This window comes from Seriola lalandi, unplaced genomic scaffold (assembly GCF_002814215.2).
Source record: "Seriola lalandi dorsalis isolate HSWRI2012SDOR001 ecotype SW California unplaced genomic scaffold, Sedor1 jcf7180002054952, whole genome shotgun sequence".
In the NCBI taxonomy this organism is placed as follows: domain Eukaryota; kingdom Metazoa; phylum Chordata; class Actinopteri; order Carangiformes; family Carangidae; genus Seriola; species Seriola lalandi.
The window spans coordinates 349,632-373,868 of record NW_019525503.1 but is presented as its reverse complement, the minus strand read 5'-3'; the positions used below and the strand labels follow the sequence as shown (position 1 = coordinate 373,868).

General features: G+C 40.0%; 1 protein-coding gene across 1 annotated transcript in view; it reads right to left on the bottom strand.

The window, feature by feature from the left end:
* atrnl1a (attractin-like 1a) overlaps nucleotides 1-24,237 on the bottom strand; it is a 216,481-nt gene that overhangs the window by 171,246 nt on the left and 20,998 nt on the right. The window contains exons 2-8 of the mRNA XM_023394687.2: nucleotides 17,657-17,740; nucleotides 15,884-15,997; nucleotides 14,830-14,958; nucleotides 11,358-11,566; nucleotides 6,688-6,862; nucleotides 5,815-5,902; nucleotides 3,428-3,674 (exon numbers count right to left, since the gene is read on the bottom strand). Coding sequence (XP_023250455.1) covers nucleotides 3,428-3,674; nucleotides 5,815-5,902; nucleotides 6,688-6,862; nucleotides 11,358-11,566; nucleotides 14,830-14,958; nucleotides 15,884-15,997; nucleotides 17,657-17,740 — 1,046 coding nt within the window. The remainder of the gene's footprint in view (nucleotides 1-3,427; nucleotides 3,675-5,814; nucleotides 5,903-6,687; nucleotides 6,863-11,357; nucleotides 11,567-14,829; nucleotides 14,959-15,883; nucleotides 15,998-17,656; nucleotides 17,741-24,237) is intronic.

The following is a 24,237-nucleotide window of genomic DNA, read 5'->3' as shown; positions in this document are numbered from 1 at the left end:
CATCATCCGAGCAGCCCCCCTCCCCCCCAGAAGAAACACAACACAACAAACAAAGCCTGAGCAGGAGGGGAGGGGGGGCTTCAAAAGCCTGAGAAAACGTGCCATCATCTGGAACTGTAAAACCCCCGAGACCACGAGTAGTGCTGAGAGCAGAGAGAGAAAAACTGGAGGAAGCAAAGACACAACGAAGAACTAGAAAGCACACGGAGATGGATTATCTCCACACAGACCTCTACAGTTCTCTCTTCACTACAAACTGTGTGTGGCCAATGGTGTCTCGAGTTAAGGAGGCCAGATTATACATATATATATATACATATATATACACATATATATACACATATATATATATTTATATGTATATAACGTAAGGCTGTTATAAACGGCCACATAATGGATCCACTGGCACCAAGAACACTAAACTTTTCTAATAAAGTTTGGTGAAAACGGTTGGCAAAGAACCAAAGGAGAGAGAGAGTCAAAGACTACTGAACCACAAACATGACCTCCTGGGCGAGGGCGAGAAAAATGGAACGAACGAACGAACGAAGTAAAAGTGTAGAGAAGAACAAAATCGACAACAGGGGAAGAAAGAGTAAAATACAGACGAAAACATCACAAACTGTTTACTGAATTAAAAAAAACGAATGACATCATCCTTGGATTTGCCAGTTTTTCACTTTACCTGCGTTTGTTTTCCCCACCTGGTGTGATTCAATGAACTGTATGAAGCATCACCGCTTTTTATTATTTACTTCACATTGTTTCTGCGGAGCCAACGAACCAACATGTCTGTGTGTGTTGCCCCTATTCCAGATATATAATCAGCCTGTAATCAACACAGAACTGCACTAGTAGGAAATGGTGAGATAAGTTTGAGCTCGTGTGTAAACAGTTTGTCTGCCGGGGAGCTCTGACATCACTAGTAATAATCAGCAGGTGACAAACATCAGCTGCTTTATTGTTTACTGTATTTTCTAAATATCTCTACTGGTGTTGCGATTAAAAACAAGCCAATAATGCTTCAGAGAAAAACACCCAATTGAGAAGTTACAGAGATAAAGGGGGGGGGGGGAGCAGCAGACCGGAGAACACAGGCCCGGAAGAAAGAAAAAAAAAAGAACAGAAAAGAACAAGAGAAACAGTGATAGGAAGAGGGGCTGCTATGAGGAGGCAACAAGAAAGTAGAAGGTCAACTCTTATCTCATCTCTGGCAGCTAATTGCTGCAAACCTGCCTCTCCAAGTGGTCATTAAAAACTTTTATCTCATATTTTACACACCGCTTCCACTCCCCTCTGTTCATTTCCTGGTTACACTTTCTCTCAGACGCTCCCTCTGAAGCCTAATGATGCTCGGTGCTGACTTACACTTGTGACACTGCCAGAGGACGAGGAGGAGGGGAGGAGGGGAGATGGGAGAGGCGGGTGAAGATGAAAGTGATAGACAGATGAGGGGTGAGGGAGGGAAGGGGGAAAAAAAAAAAGAAAAGGTGAGGGGAGAGGAGCGGGAGATGACGGGGACCAAGGAGGAGTGATGACAGAGGGGGGTCAGAAAGTGAAGGCAGCCGATGAAAGAGAAGAAGTGGATGTGAGCGGGGGGGTGGGTAGAAGAAAAGAAAGAAGGAGGGATGAGAAAGAGGGAGAAAAGGAGGAAAAACAGAAAGGCAGAGAGGCAGGACAGTGAGGAAATGCAGTGGATTCATTAATCATTGTCTTCTCCCAGACAGTCCGGCCCGGGTGCCACCTCTTCTTAATGACCGCTTTCTGTGTGTGTGTGTGTGTGTGTGTGTGTGTGTGTGTGTGTGTGTGTGTGTGAGCATGTGTGTGTGTATAACTGCACACAGGTTTGCCTTTCAGTGCGTCCTGTGTCTAATGGACGGCGCGTACACGAGCGTGGATGTGTGTGTGTTTTCTCCACCTCGAGTTACAGCTGCTGGTTTGTAAAAGCTGTACGACACCGCCATCTGCTGGCCAAAGAGGGAAACAAAGATATCATATAAAAGCAATTGGTTTAACCTCATCCTCTTTAATTAATTATTTTTTGCTTTATTACCGTTATTCAATCTGAATTTTTTTTATTATTTTTTTTAATTTATTTTTGGTTTTATTTACTCATTTATTTATTTTTATATTTATTTATTTATTTTTAGTTTTATTTACTCATTTATTTATTTTTATATTTATTTACTCATTTATTTATTTAAAATTTTTTTATTTTCTCTCTCTCTTTTGATGTGTGTGTGCTATACAGCTGTCTGTGGTGGGGGGTATTGTATGTTATTCTGTTAGTTTAAACTCAATAAAAAACTATCTATAAGATAAATTAAATAAATAAACACGGTCTTCAAAAAAAGTTCACTAACGTAATAATAAAGTGCGAGTCAATTAAATACAGCTGCAGAAATGTGAACAGAGAGCAACAATAACGCTTGCGATGCTTAAAAAGGTGAACATTAAAAAAAAAGACAGCATTAGAAAACCATGCACAAATTTCTGATGACGAGATGTTCCACACACACAGAACCGGTTGCCAATTAAAGATTTGCCTCACAGCAGGAATTCACTTCCTCCACCAGAAAAACTGCAGCACCAAATCAGAAAAGTTGACTTCAGGTTACCGAACAGACTCCTCTGCCGCCTTTTAAACTTTGAAGCTACACAAAGTATGACTCGCAGACATTTTTTTTTTTTTTACTTCCTTTAATGTGGAGCTTCTGGAGAGAATTGTTTTGGGGGCGTAATTCTGAGATTCACCTGTGTGGTAACTTTAAGAAGAAGAAAGAAGGAACTGGAGCTAAAAAACCTCGGGAGTCGTGAGAAAAAAGCCTGGTTGTCAGTTTTCTGAGCTGGTTAATTAGATGCGTCAGGCGGTGGACGCCGTGCAAAACGTTGAGGGATGATAAAAAGTTTGTCTGTGATTGGAACTGAATCAATTCACTAATTTTTACGTCCAGTCTGGTCAGAATGAAGAAGTCAAGTTTGTCACTGTGTTTCCGTCTAGTGTAGCTGTTTCCTAATGAGAATAAAACATTGTGCGAAACATGAGTAATGATTTCCTTCAGCAGTGAGTGTTGCTTCCTGTTGTGTTCAGTATTCAGATGTATGAGAGTTAATGTAGCGTGTGTTAATGTGCAGCTGGCACCAAAAAAAAATCTGAGGTTTTTAAACGCTACTTTGCTGCCAAGGACCAACGCAAATATGACAAAGTAATAACATGAAATAACAAAGGTAGATGAGCAGGAGAGTGTTGTTGTGCTTCATGTTGTTATATTGAATTAAACAGTAATGGTTTCTTCCACCTGTGTGAACATAGCCTCTGGAAAATGTCAACAACTTGAAGAGCGCAGGTGTTTCACTTCCTTCAATGAAAGAAAACAATTAAACAAATAAAGACACAGTAAAGAGCTGAGTCAGCAGGCGCACTCACTGATGTTGTACTCCTGAACTTTGTTGACGTAGCTGTAGATCGGCGAGTAGCCGAAGAAGATCAGCATCACCGGCTCGCCGTCGGCCAGCTCCACCGCGTGGGCCGTGTGTCCCTCCAGGGCGTAGGGAGGAGGCGGGGCGGGTTTCCGCGGTGACCAGGTGCGCCTGGGGATGTTGAACACCCACATCTCGTCCGTCACGTTAGCCGATCCTGCCTCCAGCTTCCCGCCAAACATGTAGATGTCGTCCTACGTGGGGAAGAAGATAGAGGTGCTGAGCTGGTCATTTTTCAAACCTCTGTTAGTTTAGCTGCAGCAGTGTCTCTAAAGACGTGAGTAAATACTGTGTTTTAGGGAATTTTACTGGACATCTGAGTGTTTTGGGTGCAACCTGCAGATCTTTAAATCTGTTTTTACACCTGTTATTGGAGTTTGTGACCACACGGTGGCAGTGTAACAACCTAGTGAACACAGCTTTGTAAAGTTGAACCTCTTTCAGGTTCACTGATGTGGTTGCTGGTCTCCCTGTTAAAAGGAATTGTTTGATATTTTGAGATACACATGTATATGTTAGATAAAAAATATCCAATACTACTCACAGTTAGCAGCCTGTTAGCTTAGCTTAGCTGTCCAATGGTGATGAAAATCCAGCTACCAGCACCTCTTAACCTCTCAAACTCAATTATTTTATCTCAAGCAACACTTTTCATGACACACATTCATTGTTAATATGAAAAGAGCAGCTTTAACTCTCTAATGATAAACTAACATGCTCTAATACACACTTTACTCCACATCACTGCAGCTCTGCAGCATCAGCGTCATGCAACAATCAACTAATTAAAAACACCAGTAACAGCAGCGCAGCAGCTACAACGTGATGGAGTCGGTGTCAAACTGAAGGGTGAGAGGTGAAGAGTCGGGATATGAAGTAAAGCATGAATATCTGCTTTGTGCTGTGATCTAAGATGTTTCGCGAGAAGGCGACAAACTTCGCTGATGAAGTGGAGTAACCGCATTCATCCACCCTTCGGCGTGAGAGGTCTTCCTCCAGCTTCGGTCGCCGCCGACCTCCTGCGCATCAAATCTCACCTTCATCACAGCAGAACGGAGATTTGTCTTCGTTCTACTTCCCGTCCTCCGCCATTAAATGACTCCCCTCCACACACAATCACCACGTGTCCCAGTATTTGGACAGTGACGCATCATTTGAAGCTCCAGACTGTGAAGTGAGTGATCTACAGGCGGACGCACGGATGATCCTGATGTTCTCATTTCTTCACAGGGAAGGTGACTAATGGGGCTGTTTTTCAGAAAGTGTCAAATGTTCTTTAAAGTCTGGTGAAATGACTCCAGCAGAAAAAAATGCTTCAAAAACCGGCAAATGAGCCATTTGTGGATTATATTGTAAAGTAATTATCAGGCTATAAAATGTCAAAAATAATGACAGAGACCATCATCACATCCGTCTTAAAAGAAATAAAAATAAATAAATAAAATAAAACATATTCTATTTACAACAACTTGAAACACAGTTTGGTGTTTTTTTTGTTTTTTTTTCATTATTTAATCAAAAGATAAATCAATAATCAACAAAAATAAAATAGTGAAACTCAGCTGATGAGCAGTTTAATCCACTAGTTAATTGACGGAGTGAAATCCAAACTGCTTCATCTTTCAGGTCTTAAACTGGTGGATAAAACTGAGCACATTGTACTATATAATATAATCTAACACAAAGTTAATCTTGGTTAATCTGTGACATCGTGTTCTGCTCTATAATTACGTGACAGAAACTGTTCTGAGGTTAAAATGATCTTTTATTCTTCGCTATTAATGAGCTACAACATTATTTTATTCTTAGTAAAGTAAATCTTTCGGAATTTAAAGGAGTTCATACACCGAGCTGACTCCTGATGCAACAACTCTACAGTGTGTGTGTGTGTGTGTGTGTGTGTGTGTGTGTGTGTGTGTGTGTGTGTGTGTGTGTGTGTGTCAGACAACTTGAGAATGGTACAACTTAAGCACATGAAAGAGCCGAGAGCTGTAGACGAGTGTTTACAGGTGTTGTACAGACAGTGTTTTTGTTCACTGGTGCAGGTGTTTGATCCACAGGTAATGAGGAAGACGACAGACCACAGATCAAATACGCAACTTCCTGCTAAATACAAAAAATCTGCAGCTTTAATTGTGCATACTATGTTTAGATTTGTCTGTGTGTGCATCTGTGTTGTAAGTTGTTTTAAAACTTGACTGTAATGTATTAATATTACTTGTTACCTGACACAGAAGCGGCGTTCACACCGTACTGTATTTTCATATTTTCCTGCATAAGGAACATCTTGTCTCTGTCGTGTTCGTGCAGCAGCATTAGCAGCAGCTCAGTTACCTGGTACAGAGCCAGCGAGTGTCCGTATCTGTAGAGAGGGCCGCTGCTGACAGGCACCGCGTCCCACGTGCTGGTCTCCAGGTTGTAGCTGCAGGAAGAAAAAGAACAAAAATATATATATATAAATAAAAATCAAAAGGAAAAGACTTCAACACCGATAGTCTGAAAAGTTATAAAATACATTTGTAGTCCACTTTTTCTCACTGACTCCGAAGTTCAGACCCCGTGAGTGCTGCTACATTAAAGCACTACAGAGATATGAGGCAGACTTTTCAAAGTCCGTCCCTATGGGGCCAAAGAACCTGGATTAGCATACGTTTAGCCCCAATGGCACCATTAAAAGTCTTCTGATTCCCCTATTAGCAAATCATGCATGCAGCGTAGCCATGCGTGCACAGACAATTACCACTGGAGTGCTTTGATAATGAAGTACAACTTAGAAACATGACGATTCTCAGGCAGGTTATGAAGTTATAAGAACATTTAGGGACATTTGTCCACGATGGATGAAGGTGCAGGTCACGCTGAGTCCGAACGTGTGTGTGTGTCAGACTTGAGTTATGATTCTGAGAACAAACTCTGACGCAAATTAAGCCTCTCGTCTCTCCGTCCGTGCACAGATGGCACTGATAAGATTAACGATGGCTCCGTGCCTTTTAGATTTCCCAACACAGTCAGTCAACGTGCGATACCTGCGTCAGGAAGCAGCAATTAAAAAAGGGCTCTAAATACACCTGTGTTGGAGTCAAGGTGTTTTGAGAGTAGTTTTTAGTAGTTTTTCGCTGCCAAAAAAAATTGACTTTAACGCTGTTCTGCGCCCTTTTGTTCGGTCTCGCAGAACTGAACGGAAGCCCGCTAGGTCAGATTGCTTACTTGAGAACCATGTGGTAGTTGGAGTAGTTGAAGGAGTAGCCTCCCACCACCCACATCAGCCCCGAGTGCACCAGGGCCTGATGGGACGCCCGACCCAAAGACTGCGCCGACGGTTTGACGCTGGGCAGCACCCAGAACGCTTCAGTGGAGGGAACGGACAGAGAGCAGTCTGGACCTGAGGTGGAGGAGAGAGGGGTGGAAGCATTTTATTTAAGCAGCATCTTAAATTAGCCTCAAACATGATTAAAAACCAGTTAATACAAAAAAAGATCAGATCATTAAAACCACAATAAGAAAAAAAAGGTACCTCTTAACTCTAAACTGTGTATTTTGAATATTTACCCAGATGGTTTTGAGACTTCTTCCTTCTCATGGAAGAAACTATTCCACAGTGGATGAGGAGAATTATCTTTGTCTTTGCTTTAGAAAACATAAGTTACATCATAAAAAACAAACTTGAGGTTGTACCCTTTTTCCATTATCATTATTATTATTATTATTATTTGTTAGTGATTGTTATTTATTCTTACTCATCGTTTATTCATTATGATATAAGCTGTATCTGTCTACTTACATGTGCCTTCTTGTTCTGTGTTGTTTATTTGCTTAAACAAATAATTCAATAAAGAAATGATTGTGGAAAAAAAAGCACAATAAGAAATGTTTTAAACATGTGATCTAATATTACAAAAAACTAACTTTAATAACTAACTTCCTGAACTTTATTAGGATGTTATATAGTGTGCAGACGGCTTTAGGGAATACACACATACAGTAAAGATTTTATTTGGATAAATCAGCTGCAGCAGCACTTTCAATAAGCCTCCACTCAGACTGGTTTCAGCTTTCATCCCCGTTTATCCAGAATCATATAAAATATCAACAATCTATGTGAAATTTTGTCATAATTGCCGTGTGAAGTCTTGAGCAACAGCCAGCTAAAAGGTGAGTGTTTTCTGAGGTCACCCTGTTCTCGATCTTTGACCTTTCACCGCCAAAATATAATCGGTTCATCCTCAAGTCCAAGTGAATGTTTGTGCAAAAATTTGAAGTAGTTCCTTCAAGGCGTTACTGAGATATCGTGTCCGCGAGAACGGGACGGACGGACGGTAAGAAAACAATATGGCCTCCGGCTCTGTCTGTCGCCGGCGCGGAGGAATAAAGACAGAAAAGAAGCACAGATCAGATTCATATGATGGTCAGACAACAACAGAGCAATAAACCCACTGTCATCCTTCATCAGTGTGGTGAGTCGTCCTCTCCTCGCTCCTCAGATCAGGCTACAACCATCAGAGGTTTTTCTAATGGGGCAGGTGGGTCTGATCAGCGTTCAGTATTCAGCAGGTTTAACAAATGAGAGACGAGAGCAAACATGAGGAGAACAAACAGCTGAAAGGCATCGACTCGCTGCTGCAAACTGTATTTACATCACACAAATCTCAGCGGAGTGACGAGAGGAGAGGAGAGGAGGACAAACGGCACCACGTCCTCTTTTCATTAACACAAAAACATATATTTTTGCTGTGAAATGGTGGTTGCTGTGGCAACCAGCACTTTTTTATTCCCCCGCGCTGTCTGTGTCTCAGATGGCTGCGCTCAGGCTGTGCGGCTGCGCCCTCCTGATTCATTACCCCCCACACACACACACACACACACACACACACACACACACACACACACACACCTTAAGTCCAGTCGTAACTGCAGATTCTTCACGCCAAAAATAAAAAAAATAAAGTGATTGTCTCAAAATTTCTTTGAGAAAAATTAGGGTTTTGTTAAATTCTTACATTAAGAAAATATATATTTGTTTATTGTTTGACACAGGAATTAAAACAGAACTGCTACATGTGAAAAGAAAACAGCTTAATTTGGGCAGAGAATAATAATTGCTCAAATTTGCTAATAATGGTCAAAAAGGTTAAAATGGTTCAATCATCCTATAATCAATACTCACAACACTTACTATAAATTTAGCAGTGACGTAACAATCACATGATGAACTGTTGTAATGACGTCTGGTTTTGAATTTGTGTATATTCACTTGTTGTGTAAGTGATATTGTTATTCAGTGTAGTTACTATAGAAGCATCTTTCTGTGGGTTTAATTTAAAACAAATTATATTTAACGCTTCAAAATTTCAGATGACTGCATTTAGTGTTGATATTTACAGTTTCATTTATCAGCATGTCTTCAGAGCGATAATTAAGACTCAACAGCGTTTTAATTTCATGCCAATAATCAATTGGTCAGGGTGAATGTAAAATTTTAAATGATACATTCTCTTCAAAGCTGTTTAAATATATCAGGTTTTTCATTAATAATGTTGCTTGTTTATTTTTAACAACCATACAGGAAATAAAATGACTTACAGCTCAGGATTAACATGCATGTTGGTTGCGTTTAAATTGAGATTTGAAGGGTAGAAAGTGGCTTCACTCCTTTCCTACTGTGTCTATTTGTGTTTACACTGTTAATCCAGGAGGGGGCAGTGCTTCACCACCTGATGCAACTTCAGACTGCTATTTCTGGTGGGGTTAGATTAAAAATATCATTATTATGTAAGATAATATTGAATCTGAATTGTTTTGAGGGGAAAGACACGGTTGACAAACTACACAAGGCAGACAACAATTAAAAATTTTAGTACTGGTATCAATTTGCATATTCGGCACATAGTCTCAGATTGATGCTTCAGACAAACTAGGAAAAAAATGCAATTTAAATAATATTTGAAGATTGTACATGTAGAATTACCATATTAATACTGGGACATCAGTGTAATTGCCTTGAACAAATGAGACAATCGCTGAGGAAATTGGAAACATCTACAAGCCATTCGCTGTTCATTCAATTCATTCATACGACCTGTGCTTTAACTGAGAGAGAGAGACCTCATTTACAGTGTGACCAAGTGAAAGAATAAACAAAAGATCCACCAAAGTGCCAAGAAACAAGAATAAGAAACTGACATAAAAGTAAAAGTAATAAAAAGTCAAAGTAGTAAAACAATAAAACCTTAAGAGTAAATAAAGCAATAAAATTTAAAGCAAATTAATCAAGAAAAACAAAACCAGCTGTGAAATAAATTTTAAAATGCCTTAAGGGTAAAAATGAGGTAAGTCTTAGATTGTTCTTGATGTTATTCCAGGTGAGAAACTGGATTTCACAGGCTCAGTAAAAACCAGCCGGGACCTGCAAAGTAATCCAGTCACCTGAACGTGTTCGATAAGGGTCCGCATTAAACGGCAGCAGTGAAGTAACGTAAAAGGGGGTAAGAAACCTGTCATGGCCTTGTAGATAAATAAACCCAGTGTCTATCAAGGGACAGAGAGGGCCACCCAACCCTAGCAGACAGCTCTCTGTGATGAGTGTTATAATTATCAGCAGTGATAAATCCTAGTGCAGAGTGATAAACAGCGTGCGGCGGCTTCAGAGCTGCAGCAGAAGCATGCACGTACTGTATAAAATGTCCCCATAATCCAGGACTGATAGGAAAGCTCTCAATAAGTGTCCTCCTTCAGTGCAGAGGAAAACACGTTTTATTCCTACAGAGGAAACTAGTTTGAAAGTTTCTCACCAATACAGATTTCAAGATGATGAGATTATCATAATCAATATTTTCAGCTCTGGTGAAAAAGCAGAATTTAGTTTTATCTGTATTATAAATTTAATTTATGTTTACTGAGTGCAACTTGTAAATCAGCAGAGCAGTGCATGTATTTTTTGCACTTTATAGTCTAGTCTTTTTCAGATTTCACCCATTTGCATCATGAAATATGATTTTTTTTCGTTTTAAAACAAGGACAATACACTGGTGTAAAATTATTCTCAGTCAGAAACCATGAAGCTATGTATCATAAAGTTGTTGAGTGCGCTGCTGCAGGAGGAAAGTGTTCACAAATGAAACATAAAACACAAAAATAATGAAGCCACATATATTATGCGACACAAGGCAAGATTTCCCAGGATATTGCATCTATTGTTTTATGACACAAAATAATATTGAACCAAGCAACATCATGTTTGGCATAAACAGGAAGACAGCTACTGTTGTGCTTTTGTGTCTCCTCCTTTTGTCTGTTTCCCTTTTGATTCCCTTTTCGCGTTCATTCTGAACAAAACAGAACCATCAAAAAGATCCTCTTCATGACAAGCATCATGGGAAAATTGGTCTCTATTTTGAGAGTAAATAACACTGGCATTGGCCTCATTTGTACCGTGATTATATGAAGATATATCAATGACTTTGACTTAGTTTCAATTGCTTTAAAGTCTTTTAAATGTTTATATTTTACTGTATTATAAGATATGGTCAAAATCTAAATATTGTGGAATCAATGATTTTATGTAATTTAATCTGAAAGAATTTCATTTTTTAACCAAATGTAAAAGAGTTTTAACCTAAAGATTCATTCCAATCAGCTACTCAGTATATTCTGCAAGGATTAACACATTATGATATAATGCATGAGTTGGTTTAACCCCTCCCTAGCCCCCAACCCTCTCAATCATCTACACAGTCCATTAGCTCCAGGCCAAAGAGCCATACCTCCTCAGTGAGACCAAAGGTCTCTCTACAAGCTCCCTCAGGTCATCCATATGTCTGTTTTAATTTCCCTGATTAAATTCAGTCCTCTTCCCCGTCCTGTTGGTCCTGCTCCTTTACCTTGCCAGCTGTCGTTGCAGACGCAGAGCTTCTCTCCGGTCAGGTCACAGTAGCCGTGATCGGGGCTGCCACAGTTGTCTCTGCAGTACGGGATGTCGCAGGCTTCTCCTTTCCAGTAGTCCTCACACTCGCAGTACACGCGCCCGGAGACCGAGTTCGCCGTGCTGCATCTGCCGTGGCCCGAACAGTTGTTGGGACAAGAGTTTATCCTGAGGGAGACACAATTAGACTGAAAGTCAAGGAAGTTCGTCAAGGTTATACAGCACCACAGGCACAGAGAGTACATGACACCATACTGTCAGATACTGTGGATGCCTCATTAAATTAATACTAATTGAGGCAATTAAAATGGTTTCTTTCTTATGATAAAAATTTATTGCAAGGTTGATAGGTCAAAATAAACTGTCACAACAAAGTAGCCATTAAAAGATATAATTATCTAAAGCTCCACCAATCAATGTTTTAATTTTAACAATGGATCAAATGACTACAGGTTATATGAAAGGGGTTGTCGTGCTGAACTCTCTGCAGCTCTGGTTCAGTGTCTCTGTGCTCTCATCGGCCTCGTTTCCAGCAGCAGCAGCTGATCGCTGTTTTTACCGACTGAGCTGTGATGAAACCACTGTACGCTGCCACCAGTTAAAGTTAGCAAGTCACCAGTGAAGACAGAGGAACATTTAGTAGCTAAAGCCCAAGTCACTCTTCCTCAGGAGTATGTAGAATCCAACCAGAGGTCAAATGAAAATGAAATGATCACAAAACAACTCAAAATGATTGGCAATGTTGCTGTGTCAGCTGGATATGTAAACAGTTACATTAGCTAACGTATTAGCCATAGCAACTTTATAAAGGCAATAATCAATAAATCTTATTCTGGTTTTTGTTGCTTATTACTGTTTTATGCCATATTAACACTTTTTCTTTCATTATATAAAGCACTTTGAATTGCCTGTGTTTGAAATGTGCAACATAAATAAAGTTGCCTTTCCCCTGCCTTTGTGGTCAATAAGGTCAGTTTGATTTACTGGCAGTTCAATATATAGTACACAGCACAGCAGTATGGTTATGAGAAATAATGCACCCTCTGAAGGAAAATCAGCCTCCACATCACATGTAATTCGTTTTCTTTTAACAACTGCATGGTCCATTGTGGATCATTCCTTATTCATCAGTAACATGCACTGAAGAACGACCTTCAATAAATCTCAGGGGGGAAAAGCACAAAAAAAAGGCTAGCGCTAAAAAAAAAACTGCACACGTTTTTAGTTGTTTGTCTAAAAGTGATTCACTTCCAATTTTTGAAGAATTCCACTTCTTGCTCTGATCGAGTATATAAAAACAAATTCTAAGTGAGAGAAAATCATGTTTTTGTCAATAGGAAAAGCTGGTTTGCTGTGACAAGAAGGTCGTCATGACAACCTTACCTCTCCTCAGTGTGTGAGTGTGTGAGCGTGTGTGTGTGTGTATGTGTGTGTGTGATAAAAGCCTTGAGGATATGTGACTGTACATTAACTGTCCTCATTCCCCCCATGTGTTCAACCTGCCACATATTCAATTTTTCCAACGTGGCTATAAAGCAGTGTGGATTGTGTCTGTGGAAGAGGTGGTGTAGACAGTATTATGATGCACTGTGCTATATAAGTGACTTTTGAGCAGAGCTTGGAAAGAAAAAAACACCCCAAAAAACTGTTGCACCACTATCCACACGACTGTCCTAGCCTTATATGCACACCTTGGGTCTTTAGCAACACATGACCATATTACACCCTGTCAATTTTATTCAATCAAGCACTCAACTAGCTGGTAATGCTCAAACTAGTTGTTGTCTTCATCAATGTTTTTTGTCTAAAAAGTGCATCGGGTCACTAGCAACCCAAGGCGTGTAAGAGTGTGCCCAAGGCTACTGATGAGGCTACTAGCTTTAAAGCCATTCATGAATCAGATCATTAAAAGTAGAACTGGGGCATGAGAATGACCAAGCTAACTGGAGATGAAGCTGGCTAAAGAAAAACTGATGGATGCTCTAAACGTATATGGAAAATCCCTACAAAAATCTATGACAAGTTCAGACAGTATAAGCAGTATGAACTACACCAAATTAAATATATTTAACAGTTCATATTAATATAAATAGTAAACAATTCGTAAATGACAAAATATATTTTTGTCAATGTTAATAATATGTTTTCTGATTTTAATATACCATTTTAACTGCCCAGCTCCCTAACAGACTTATTCACATGTACAGCATTTTCAGTTACGCACGTCAACAGTTTTAGAATATATTAACATTGGAAATGAAACAAACTTTTACTCAATGGCATTGTCACGAAAGTACAGTAATCTGTATGGACGTTAGCTACAGCATTTAGCTAGCTAGCTAGCTAGGAAAAAAAATCATTAACTGTACTGAAAAGTGTGCCTTTAATTATGTGAAGTGTAGACCTGCCAACCATGAATGTTTATTTTATTATTACATTTTCTGTCCATTACAGACAATACAACTTGCTTTGCTAACTTACAGGACTGGCGAACAAGTAAGCTAGCTAGCTTGCAAACATACGTAACGTGGGTGGCTAACGTTAACTTTCATTCACAGTCCCGGTCCGTTTACCTTTACAATTGAGGAACCAGCCGACGACAGGTACAAAAACAAAATCAAAATCAAAAGAGTCGCTGTTTACTAGTGAGTCCTTGCTACTGTCTCCTGACGTGACATCTACATGTTTGTCCATCGTCTCCGACGGCGAACTTTTATTTCCGCGAGGGAAACGAATGCGGCGTTGTGATTGGTCGAATACCCCCCCTTCGTTTTTTTTCTTCTTTTCGACGGCGCGCTTCGATGTCAAAAATGCGTACCCGCTACGCAGAAGGCGTACCGGTTGGCATGGCAACAGCTCAGAATTTACATGAAGTCAAAACTCAGCAAAAATTATTTTTGTTATTGTTATTGTCATACCTGCGATGCATAATACATATATAATATAAAACAACAGCAGGAACTATTTAGTTAATAATTTAGACACAAGTCCATGTTAAAGCTACTTGGCTTGTTGTGGCTAATGTTTCCAACCAGTTACACATTTTCACATCCAGCAGACACGAAGCAACAGCGTCATTCATTTTGATTTGTGCTTTTAACTGGTTAATAGGTATTAACTGGAATATTCACACACAATTTCTGAGAATAATATCTCTGACTCTTGTGTTCCCCTTTCATCACCAGCTAGATGTCTGCAGGTTGGTGCTGGGCAGGTGGTGTAACAGTGGTTTTATCAGCCATTGTTGACATGGGCTAAAACAGTCAAGAAATGCTCTGTTGAGCTGCAAAGTTGGTGATAATTCTCTGTTTTCCCTTTCACAGCCTCTGTTGAAGATATGTATCTACAAGTCTGTATTTAAATAAACCTGACACTGGAACAGAGAGGCAGACGAATGAGCAGAGTGAAGGAGGGCTGACATCTAGACATACGAGTAGGTGATGGTGAAGCCGGTCAGGTTGTAGGCCGCATCGCTGAAGAAGTGAAGCAGAGCGTAGCCGGATGTTGTCACCACCTCCGGGACCGTCTCATTACCCCTGGTCTCTGGCACCACTAGGCCGCTGAAGGATAGTTTGACAGAAAGAGAAAGAGACAGAGAGATAGAGAGACAGACAGCCCCTTTCAACAAAAAAGTAATATTAATTTTTAAAAAAAGTATTTTGAAATGCTGCTTTATTTTACTTTATTTTATGTTCTGAAAGCGCCACTGGAGAGCTGTAAGATGAAAAGACTTTCATTTCAGAAAACTGCAGACCCCTACTAAAAAATATGACAGTGATTAGCTTTAAAGTAGAATAACGTTGCAGAGCAGAGCGTTTTTATTTGTTTGATGAGGTTTGCAGTGGCGGCTGCCGCTTTCTTATTTGGTCAGCCTGTCTCTTTTAATAAATGCAATGCACTGCAAATGTGCCCTCGTCCTTAATGAATCTGAGTCAAAGCCTCCTCCCTGCTACATTCACAGCTGGTTTTTTTTCTCAACACAAGCATGTACCCATCTATAATGTGAGCTTATTTAATGATAATAATGCTACACAAGTCTAGACTGTATATTCAAATGCCACGGCCAAATTCGCCTCTTCGTATCCTGGGAGCAACAAGAGATAAGCCTTAAGGGAGCAGAGTAGAAAGTGGGAGGTTGGTAGATTATTGTGGTGTTATTGTTTTCTGTGAATTCCTGTCAAATGAAATAGTTCATGTTTATAAATTGTCCTGTGCAAAAAGAGGTACTAATATTCAGGGCTGATGTGAGTAATTGCAATATTTTCTTTCTATTATGGTTGTATTGTGGTACTGTGGTAATTATGCGGCCCATTGTTTGCCTGTACACAGAGTCATTTGACTGCATAAGAGCAAATTTGTAGGGAGCTTTTGAAGCCATGCCAAAGGCTACCTGACTCATTTACATACCCCCGCCCCCACCCCACCCCCCCACGCACCCCATCCCTTACTCGTACGGCTCTCCTATTCAGAATAGCAGGTGCCTACCTGAAGACAGCAATCAAAGGGGCGTAGATGGAGTCTCCATCATAGACGTACATGTGGTCCCAGCTGCACTCGGTGGCAAAGTGATTGAAGCGCAGCCGGAGAACTGCATTAGGACTGAGAGAGGGAAGAAAACACTGATGAACAGATGGATATGACCAAAACAAAACTAATGAATATATATATTGTATATAGCCTGTATGCGCCATATGATTCCTTACTTTTTAAAAGCGTCACCTCTATTTGTGAAGTCTGTGTTTATGGTCATAAATAGACACTTGTGGGTGTCGCACATGCCTCAAAAAACCTTTTTGCCAAAGTGAAGTCAATGTGAAGTGTGACCTTTTTCTTAATACACCACTGCAATCGGTGCGTTTTCATGCACCCTGCTGTCACATATCAGATCAGGTTTTATATCAAAATATCCTGGTTATGCGTTTGAAAATGTAAAGACCACATCCCGCTTCGAGATCCCTTAAATAAGCTGAACGTGCTAAAATGGAGCACTCTGATGAAAACCGTGATATTGTGGCAGTAAAAGGCAAATTATAATGATAATTAATGTAATAAGGTTCCAGATGTTGATATAAAGGTGTGTATGATCAAAACCTGAACACCAGTTTAAATGTACACAATGTTCACCAGACGAAATGCTGGTCACATTAACTATTCTCAGTAAATTTCATGGCTTTCATCTGCCCATTTGATTTTGATTGGATTTGATTTCTCGTGTACAAATTAAATCTTGTCATTAGTTTTGGACGTGTCAAGTGTCAAGGTGAAATTTGGTCCTGATGGTGGGCACCAAAGTCACGTTCTGGAAGCCATAAATATCAATAGAAAACTGAATAGCAATGTGAAGGAGACATATAAAAAGCTGTCATCACAATCAGCTGTAAACATGCCTTTAATGTGTGTGTCGTCACTAATAACTCAGATTTATAAGTAAAGACCTATAAATCTCTGTTGCAGCATTAAGACTTGTTTCCTCTGAAAGATGTGAACACATCTGTGCAAAACAAAAAGCCATGTTAACCAAGTACAGTATAAATCCACAGCTGGGGGGGGGGTATAATAGATATCTGCACAAAATTTCATGGCAGTCCATCCAACTGTTAAAGCCCTATGGGCAAATTTGTGGTTGTGGGCTTTGTAAATGAAATCAACTTGACTTCACCTGTGAGACCATTTATTGCCACAGAGAAATGCCGCCAGTACGGCTAAAAATACTCTTAATCGTCTTCTCTAATATGTTACTGAACCCAAACTGTCCTTTAATGGTTCCCAAGGAGATAAGAAACATCTTCAGTCCTTCGCCTAAAGCCAATCTAACATCCCAGAGGATACGCACGGAGGCCATTAAAGGGATAATCCAAAACAAACCATTTATTGTTTCCAGATGTGTTAGAAGATAATGATTTTCTTTTCTTTTTTTTTTTACAGTTCTCATTCTGTTACAGGGCCATTGTATACCTAACATTTAGTGCAAGCATGCAACAGCAGAATAAACCACATACAGCAGTTTACATATCATTACAGAGCGATCACTGTGTGCATTCACACGGTGTGGCACGGTTTTCTGAGCAGTTAATGTGCGCAAAGCAACTCTGGTGCACAGTAACGACACTGGAAGACAAACTCCCTCTATTTGCACAGTAATAAAGCTCTCTTTATCTGCAGCCCTTAAGCCACATACAAAAAAATCCCTGTTTTTAACCGAGTGGACGTAAGTAAGATTAATGATGAGAGGAAGAGGGCGGAAACACTGATACTTACTATCCTTCTATTAGCCAAGTGCATTTGGTCTTGTATTTATAGTTTACTGGTCCGTCTGTGAGCGAGCCCGTCAGGTCTGTTAATCTGTAGCACAGAGAGAAGACAGAAGTTAAATAATAACAATAATAATAATAATAATAACTTTATTTATAGAGCACTTTCCATACGAGAGATGTAGCTCGAAGTGCTTTACAATAAAAACAATTAAACCAAATAAAAATAGACGATAAAAAGACAGAAGATGATAAAATACGTTAATAAAACAGAAACCAGGGAGAATAGTAAAATATGAGAGAATTAATTAAAAGTTAAATAAATAGGTTTTCAGCGGTTGTTTAAAAAAATTCACTGAGCGTCTGTTATTGATCTTGGTGATGTTTCCATAGTGTGCACCGCCTTTTTTTCTTGTGTATATTTAAAAGTCTGTCAGTAAAAGATCTGAGAGCGTGTGAAGGATTATTAAATGACAGAGAATCTGGAAAGTACGCCGGTCCCAAACCATTTACAGCTTTAAAAACAAGTAAAAAAGGACTTTAAAATCTCTTCTGAAAGACAGATAAAAACTGCGGTAATATGATCTCTTTTCGTTGTTAAAACTCGAGCAGATATTCAGAGATGATGGTGAAATTCCTTAAGCTGCAAGCAACCGAAGCAAAACAAAAGAGTCAGCATCAAACTGAGAGGTTGGAGTTTCTGTGGTCTGGAAAACAGAAGCCGCTGCTTGTCAGACTTTTATCTTGTGAGATCGATTCTTACATCAGGGAGGCTCTGTGTCAGTCAGATCATGGGACATCTAGTAGTTGTAACTGGACTGTTAGATTTACTACAGCGGGATCAAGTGTGACAGGTTTTCTAACGGTGTTAAGATGCACTGCAGCTGATGTCGGGCTGTGCCAGCAGTCAACTCTGTGCTATATTTCACTTTTCTACTTCATTTCAGACTATTTCACTTGCAATAAACCAGCGGGGAAAAAAATCAGAGGGTTTTGCTCCACGATCAGACTTCATTTGAAAAAAAGCAAAAGCTTCTGTTCCTTTTGACTGCCGGTTCAATAAAAGAGTTTGAATTTCTACTTTTAAAAAAAATCCTTGATCGGCCATTTCCAAACTCAAATCATTAACATTTCATGAAAAGCGACTCTGAATGAACTAAATCACCACTCCTGCTGCACAGGTGGAGCAGCTGAACCGTACATGTAATTCATATTGGGCAGTTTGAGATGATTTTCTGCTCCCTTAGGCATATTCAATAACATTGAAAATTCACACACCGCATCAAATGCTGATTGCCAGATTCCCTTTAAAGATGATAGATTATGCTAATTAGACTCCTACCTAACATCCACACAGAGGGTCATCAGAGGGAACTTACCTGGCCCGACTCCCCGCTAAGGTTGTATCATCCTTTCTCTTACTCTTACTGGCTGTCACCTTCTCTTTGGTTATAGTTCATTTCTTTTTTGTTTACGGTCATCTTCCTTCTTCCCTGGGTGTGCTATATCCAAACTAGCAGTGCTGTGTTGTGTCTCAGGGGCACCACCCTGAATCCACAGTCATATTTTGTATATCTTTTACACGGTTACTGCTAATTTTAATTCACTTTAAATGAATAGTTTTGACATTTAGTGAAATATGCTTATTCATTTTCTTCCCAAGAGGTACACGAGAAAATCATTGTCACTCTCATTTGTTGAAGTGTTTAGGTGAATTTATGTGCTGTACCTATTTCTTGCCAAGTAAACCCAGCCTAAGGTGACCTGATATCTGAAATGAAAACCGGGGACATTTCCAGTTCGGCGTTCAATATATCATTAAAATGTTTTTATCTATGATATAAAAAAGGAGGACAGTCATGTATTTTGACCAAGTAACTGTTTCACTGTAATAAACCATTGTGAAGGCTGAGTGATTAAATGACGACTTCCTACCTTTCAAGCAGTCATGAAGTCCTATTGTCTATCTATTCCTCAATTATTTATATTCCTTTAGTTCGTAAGCGTCCACAGATCAAAAGCTTTAAAAGCATTTTTCATAAAAGGTCATGATTATTGTCACGTGGAGTTCGTCGGGCAACTTCTTCTTTTTCACTTCTTCCGTCATAAAAACAATTTTTTCAAGTTCCCGCTAGGGGGCTTTGGGTATGTTTGTTTTTGTAAGTATCCTTTCTCTGCCTAGAGATAACAACAAAAAAAATCAGATTGGATGTCTATTTTGATCGTCTTAGCTTCTCTTCTAAAGCTGTTTTAGCTAGCAGCCAGCCCCCTCTGTTAGCCAAAACAAGCACAATGCTAGACGTCTGTTTTTAATTACAAACACTAAAAACAGGGACATTTCCAGGGACAGCTCAAGCCAGGGAAACGGAGACATCTGGTCACTCTTACCAAGGCTAGCTCCTTCTAGCATTCATGCTAAGCTAATCGAACTATTAAGCATGAGATACATCGGCGTCTTCTCCTCTAACTCTCCACAAGAAAGCAAATAAATGTATAAATTTCCCCAAATGTTGAGCAACTAAAACTATAGCTGTGGTGTAACACGTTTATCATGTTGCCCTACCTGACAGCTACCTGTTTTTACTGCACCTCATTTAAACTCCTACTCAACAAGAAGTGTTAGCATAGCATCAGTCATGCAGCCTGCTACTGTTTGATCATCAGCTGACTCACATCCAGTGTTGCACCTGCAGCATCATGTGCATGAGGCTACTCCACTTAAGTGGATTTCCCTGCTCTCATGCTGCACAACATGTGGCTCATTCATGCATCACAGACGCCGCTGACGTAGCACACAGCCATCCCTAAACTACTTAACTTTGGGTTCATGAAGGTTATTGTCTCTACTAGTCAGACAAAAATAAAGCCTTTTAAATTTAAAACTCATGTATGAAACGAACTCAATATTTCTGAGATACAGAAATAAGTACTTCAATATTAGAAAAATGCTAATTTATTAATATACTGTGTGTTCTCAGACAACATGTGTCTCACACTGAGCCTTGTATGAAGGAAACACTGGTGTCAGAATGGCAATAAAACATGACATCCCACTCATTTCAGGGTAAGACAGTGCATGTTACTGTTGCCATAGCGATTCCAACATAACATATTCATGTGACAATTGTAATAACCACAATGTTGTTCTACGTGCGTGGTAAACAGCGGTCACACCTGTCAATCAAAGTAATCCATTGTTGCATGGGAGGGAAAAGAGGAGAAAATTAAAGCACACACACACACACACACACACACACACACACACACACACACACTCACACACATTATTGCACAAAGTACGTCAGCATCAGGGGCGCTGAAGACGTCGCAGCCTGCCTCGGACTACACAGTCTTACTGTGTGTGTGTGTGTATCTGTGTGTGTCTGTGTGTGTCTGTGTGTGTGTGTGTGTGTGTGTGTGTGTGTGTGTGTTCATTATCCAAGCCTGCAGTGTCACTGTAGGCTCCGTGGTCACACTGGCATGCTGAAAACATAAAAACCATAAAACAAAATAAACTATTAGTGGATGAAATTTGATCAAATTTAGTCATAAAATGCGGCAAAGCCAATGAGGTCGGTACACAACTCAAGTGTGCTGTTTCATTTACACATGACATGGTCAGATTTATGAGTCTTCTTGTCGTTCACTACAATCAGTCAGCGGATAACAACTAGTGCAACAGTCACAGCGAGGCAGCAAACCTGTGTGGTCCTCCGTCCTCAAAATCAGTCCTCTGAGAGTACTCACACACCCTCTCCTGCTCTCGTCCTTCTTCATCTCTCTCTGTACTTTGTGTTACTTAATGCACCTGCAGCCTTGAGTCTGAAACTGAGTGTTGCGGCACTTATTCTCAAAGGCGCCTCCTTGATCTGCAGTGGCTCACTTTTAGCAAAAGCATCTGACAAAGTGAAGGAATATAAATGTATTTAATGTGTATTTCAGCTCTCTTCTTTTTCAAAACTCTGCTGTTAGTGCCAACGTAGCACTTAGCATAAGCCTGGCCACAAAACCACTTTCAGACAACAGAGCAGTAAACCCCGTGTGTCTACTGGCCCTGCAACATATGGAGAGTGCCATGCCCTAAAGGCTGCTGCGGTCCACCTGCTCTAACATCATTATTACTTTCCCCAAATACAATAGTTTGCAGATTAAAACTTTGAGCCATATGACACAATTAAAACTGCAAGTTTTACAAACTAAGCTCATTAACATTGTTTATCAGAGCAGACCTGAAAGTCATGAAACACTCATGTGTTTGTTCACTGCTGATGAGGAGGTGGATATTTCAGGGAACTAAGACACAAATAATAAAAAAAACACCTTTAATTTGACTAATTGCCTCATCTCTAATAAAATAAAATATATACTTGCTATATACAAATACGTTCTGGTGTGCTCTGTATCAACATATTTGTTACTTGCCAAATACACATTTCCTCATTAGATTTCCTGATTGACAGAAAATCTAATCAGGACACAATTAAGCGTGCTGCAAAACATATTTGTTGTTGCAAATTAGTTGTTTATATACATCATTTGCAGAAGACAAGGTTGCAGCGGCGCCGCTCCCACCGTGTTTACATTCGAAACAGTGGAGTTGGCGGCAGCAACTGGCACCGTAGCTGAGCATTCACTCCCGTCTTTCTTGGTAACTGCGCAGTAACCGACGTTTGCAGTGCGTTCATTTTCGTTTTCACCTTCAGATAAAGAGCGTTCGACCCTGTTCCCTGCGGCGAAATATCCAAATTGTAAAAAATAATCGAATTGTTTTGCCAGGGGAGCAAGGGAGCAAACTAGCCTGTGAGCCGGATCCCTGGAGATCACTCCACCACCATCATCACCATCAGTCAGTGCATGAGATTAAGGGTGTGTCGGGCCAAATGTGCTGCCTCTCCGTAATGACAGAGCAAACAGATTGCAGCGCAGCCGGACACGGGCCACACAGTAAAAGCTGAAATCCTGCCAATAAAACACAAGCAACACGTACACTTTACTGCATACGCTCACAGACACGTGAGATTCCCTTTGGTGTCGTCTCCTCTTTGAGCCGTCCCTCATCCCCTTCGCTTCTTCCCTCTCTATCCTTCTCCCTCTCCGTCTCTCCTATCACTCCCTGCTTATCACAGTTTGATCCTCTGGCTCTAATCCCAGATTAGAAGAGAAATATTCATCTAATGCTGCTGTAATGCCTGATTCAAATGATATTGATGAGACGGTGGAAAAAGAGTTTTCATCGTCTTTTTTTTCTCCTTGACGATGAAACTTGATTGCTATAGATTTCTGGAATGACATTCATAAGATCTATTGTCTTTTGTCTTGTCTTATTACTGCAGTGATGTCATTCATGCTGACATTTGTCAAAATTTGAAACTGTATTTCACATCATCTGAACAAATCTGAAAACTTCCACAAAGAAGTCCACGTCTGTTTCCTTTAACACTGAATATTATTAATGCAAAAAAGCAAAGATAGCAGCATGTACTTTATGTAGTAAATGACGCTGTACTTTAAGTCTTAATAAAATGTAAACAGGTGAGTTATATAAACAGTTGTCATCAAGGAGGAAATTAATTTATACATTTTTTTTTACATAAATCTGAGTTATGACAGTCTGAGATGGAAATAGACGAATGAGAAAAAAGGGGAAGCAGCAAAAATAAGAGCAGAAGTAAAATAAAATGTTTCAGGAACAGTTTAAGTTCTCTACTAAAATACTGATACTGGGTCGTACTAGCCTGAAGACGCTAGTACTATTTAAAGTAAAGTAGCTAAGCTAGCGGGCTATGGCTACGCTACTAGCTAACCTACCAAAGATGTATTGGCCTGAGTGACAGCTAGCTATCTGCACAAGAAAGATATAGCATCACGAGTTAGCCTAGCTGCCAATTTGTTCCAGCACTGTAACGATAAAACCGCCTAGCTCCCAGCATGCATTTCACCCATACACCCCCACCATCATGAAAAACAATTTAACAAATATGTTTCTACAAGTTATAAAGGCTTGAACCGAATAATACCGGATTATTATTATTATTATTATTTATTCTTTCTCCAACACTTCGATCCTTACAGCTGAAGTTAAGGAGTAAAACTGAGCTGTAGCCTTGGTGTGTCTCTCCTCCCAGACTTCCTGGTTAATTGAAAAACTCTGTGAGAGCTGAGTGAATGTGCAGAGAGGCTCAGCCTGTCTATGAAAACATGTGAAAGGTAGATCCCATTCATAGTTAATGAGGAGCTGACTGGAGTGGCCTCCTACAGCCCCAACAAACCATCACTCCAAACGCCTCACCCATTAATCCCCACTAAAAAAGCCTGGCATAGAAGAAGACAGCAAGACACACTCATACCTTCTGTGCACACATGCGAGCATAAGGCGAGCACACACACACACACACACACACAACACACACACACACACACACACACAGCCCACAAAGGTTACCAGAGACGGCAGCCTGTCAAGAAGTTCACAGCATGAAGCCAAAGTCACATCTTTTACAGATTCCACAGGACTATATTCAGGGTTAACACACACACACACACACACACACACACACACATATATATACAGTATACACTCAGATGGGG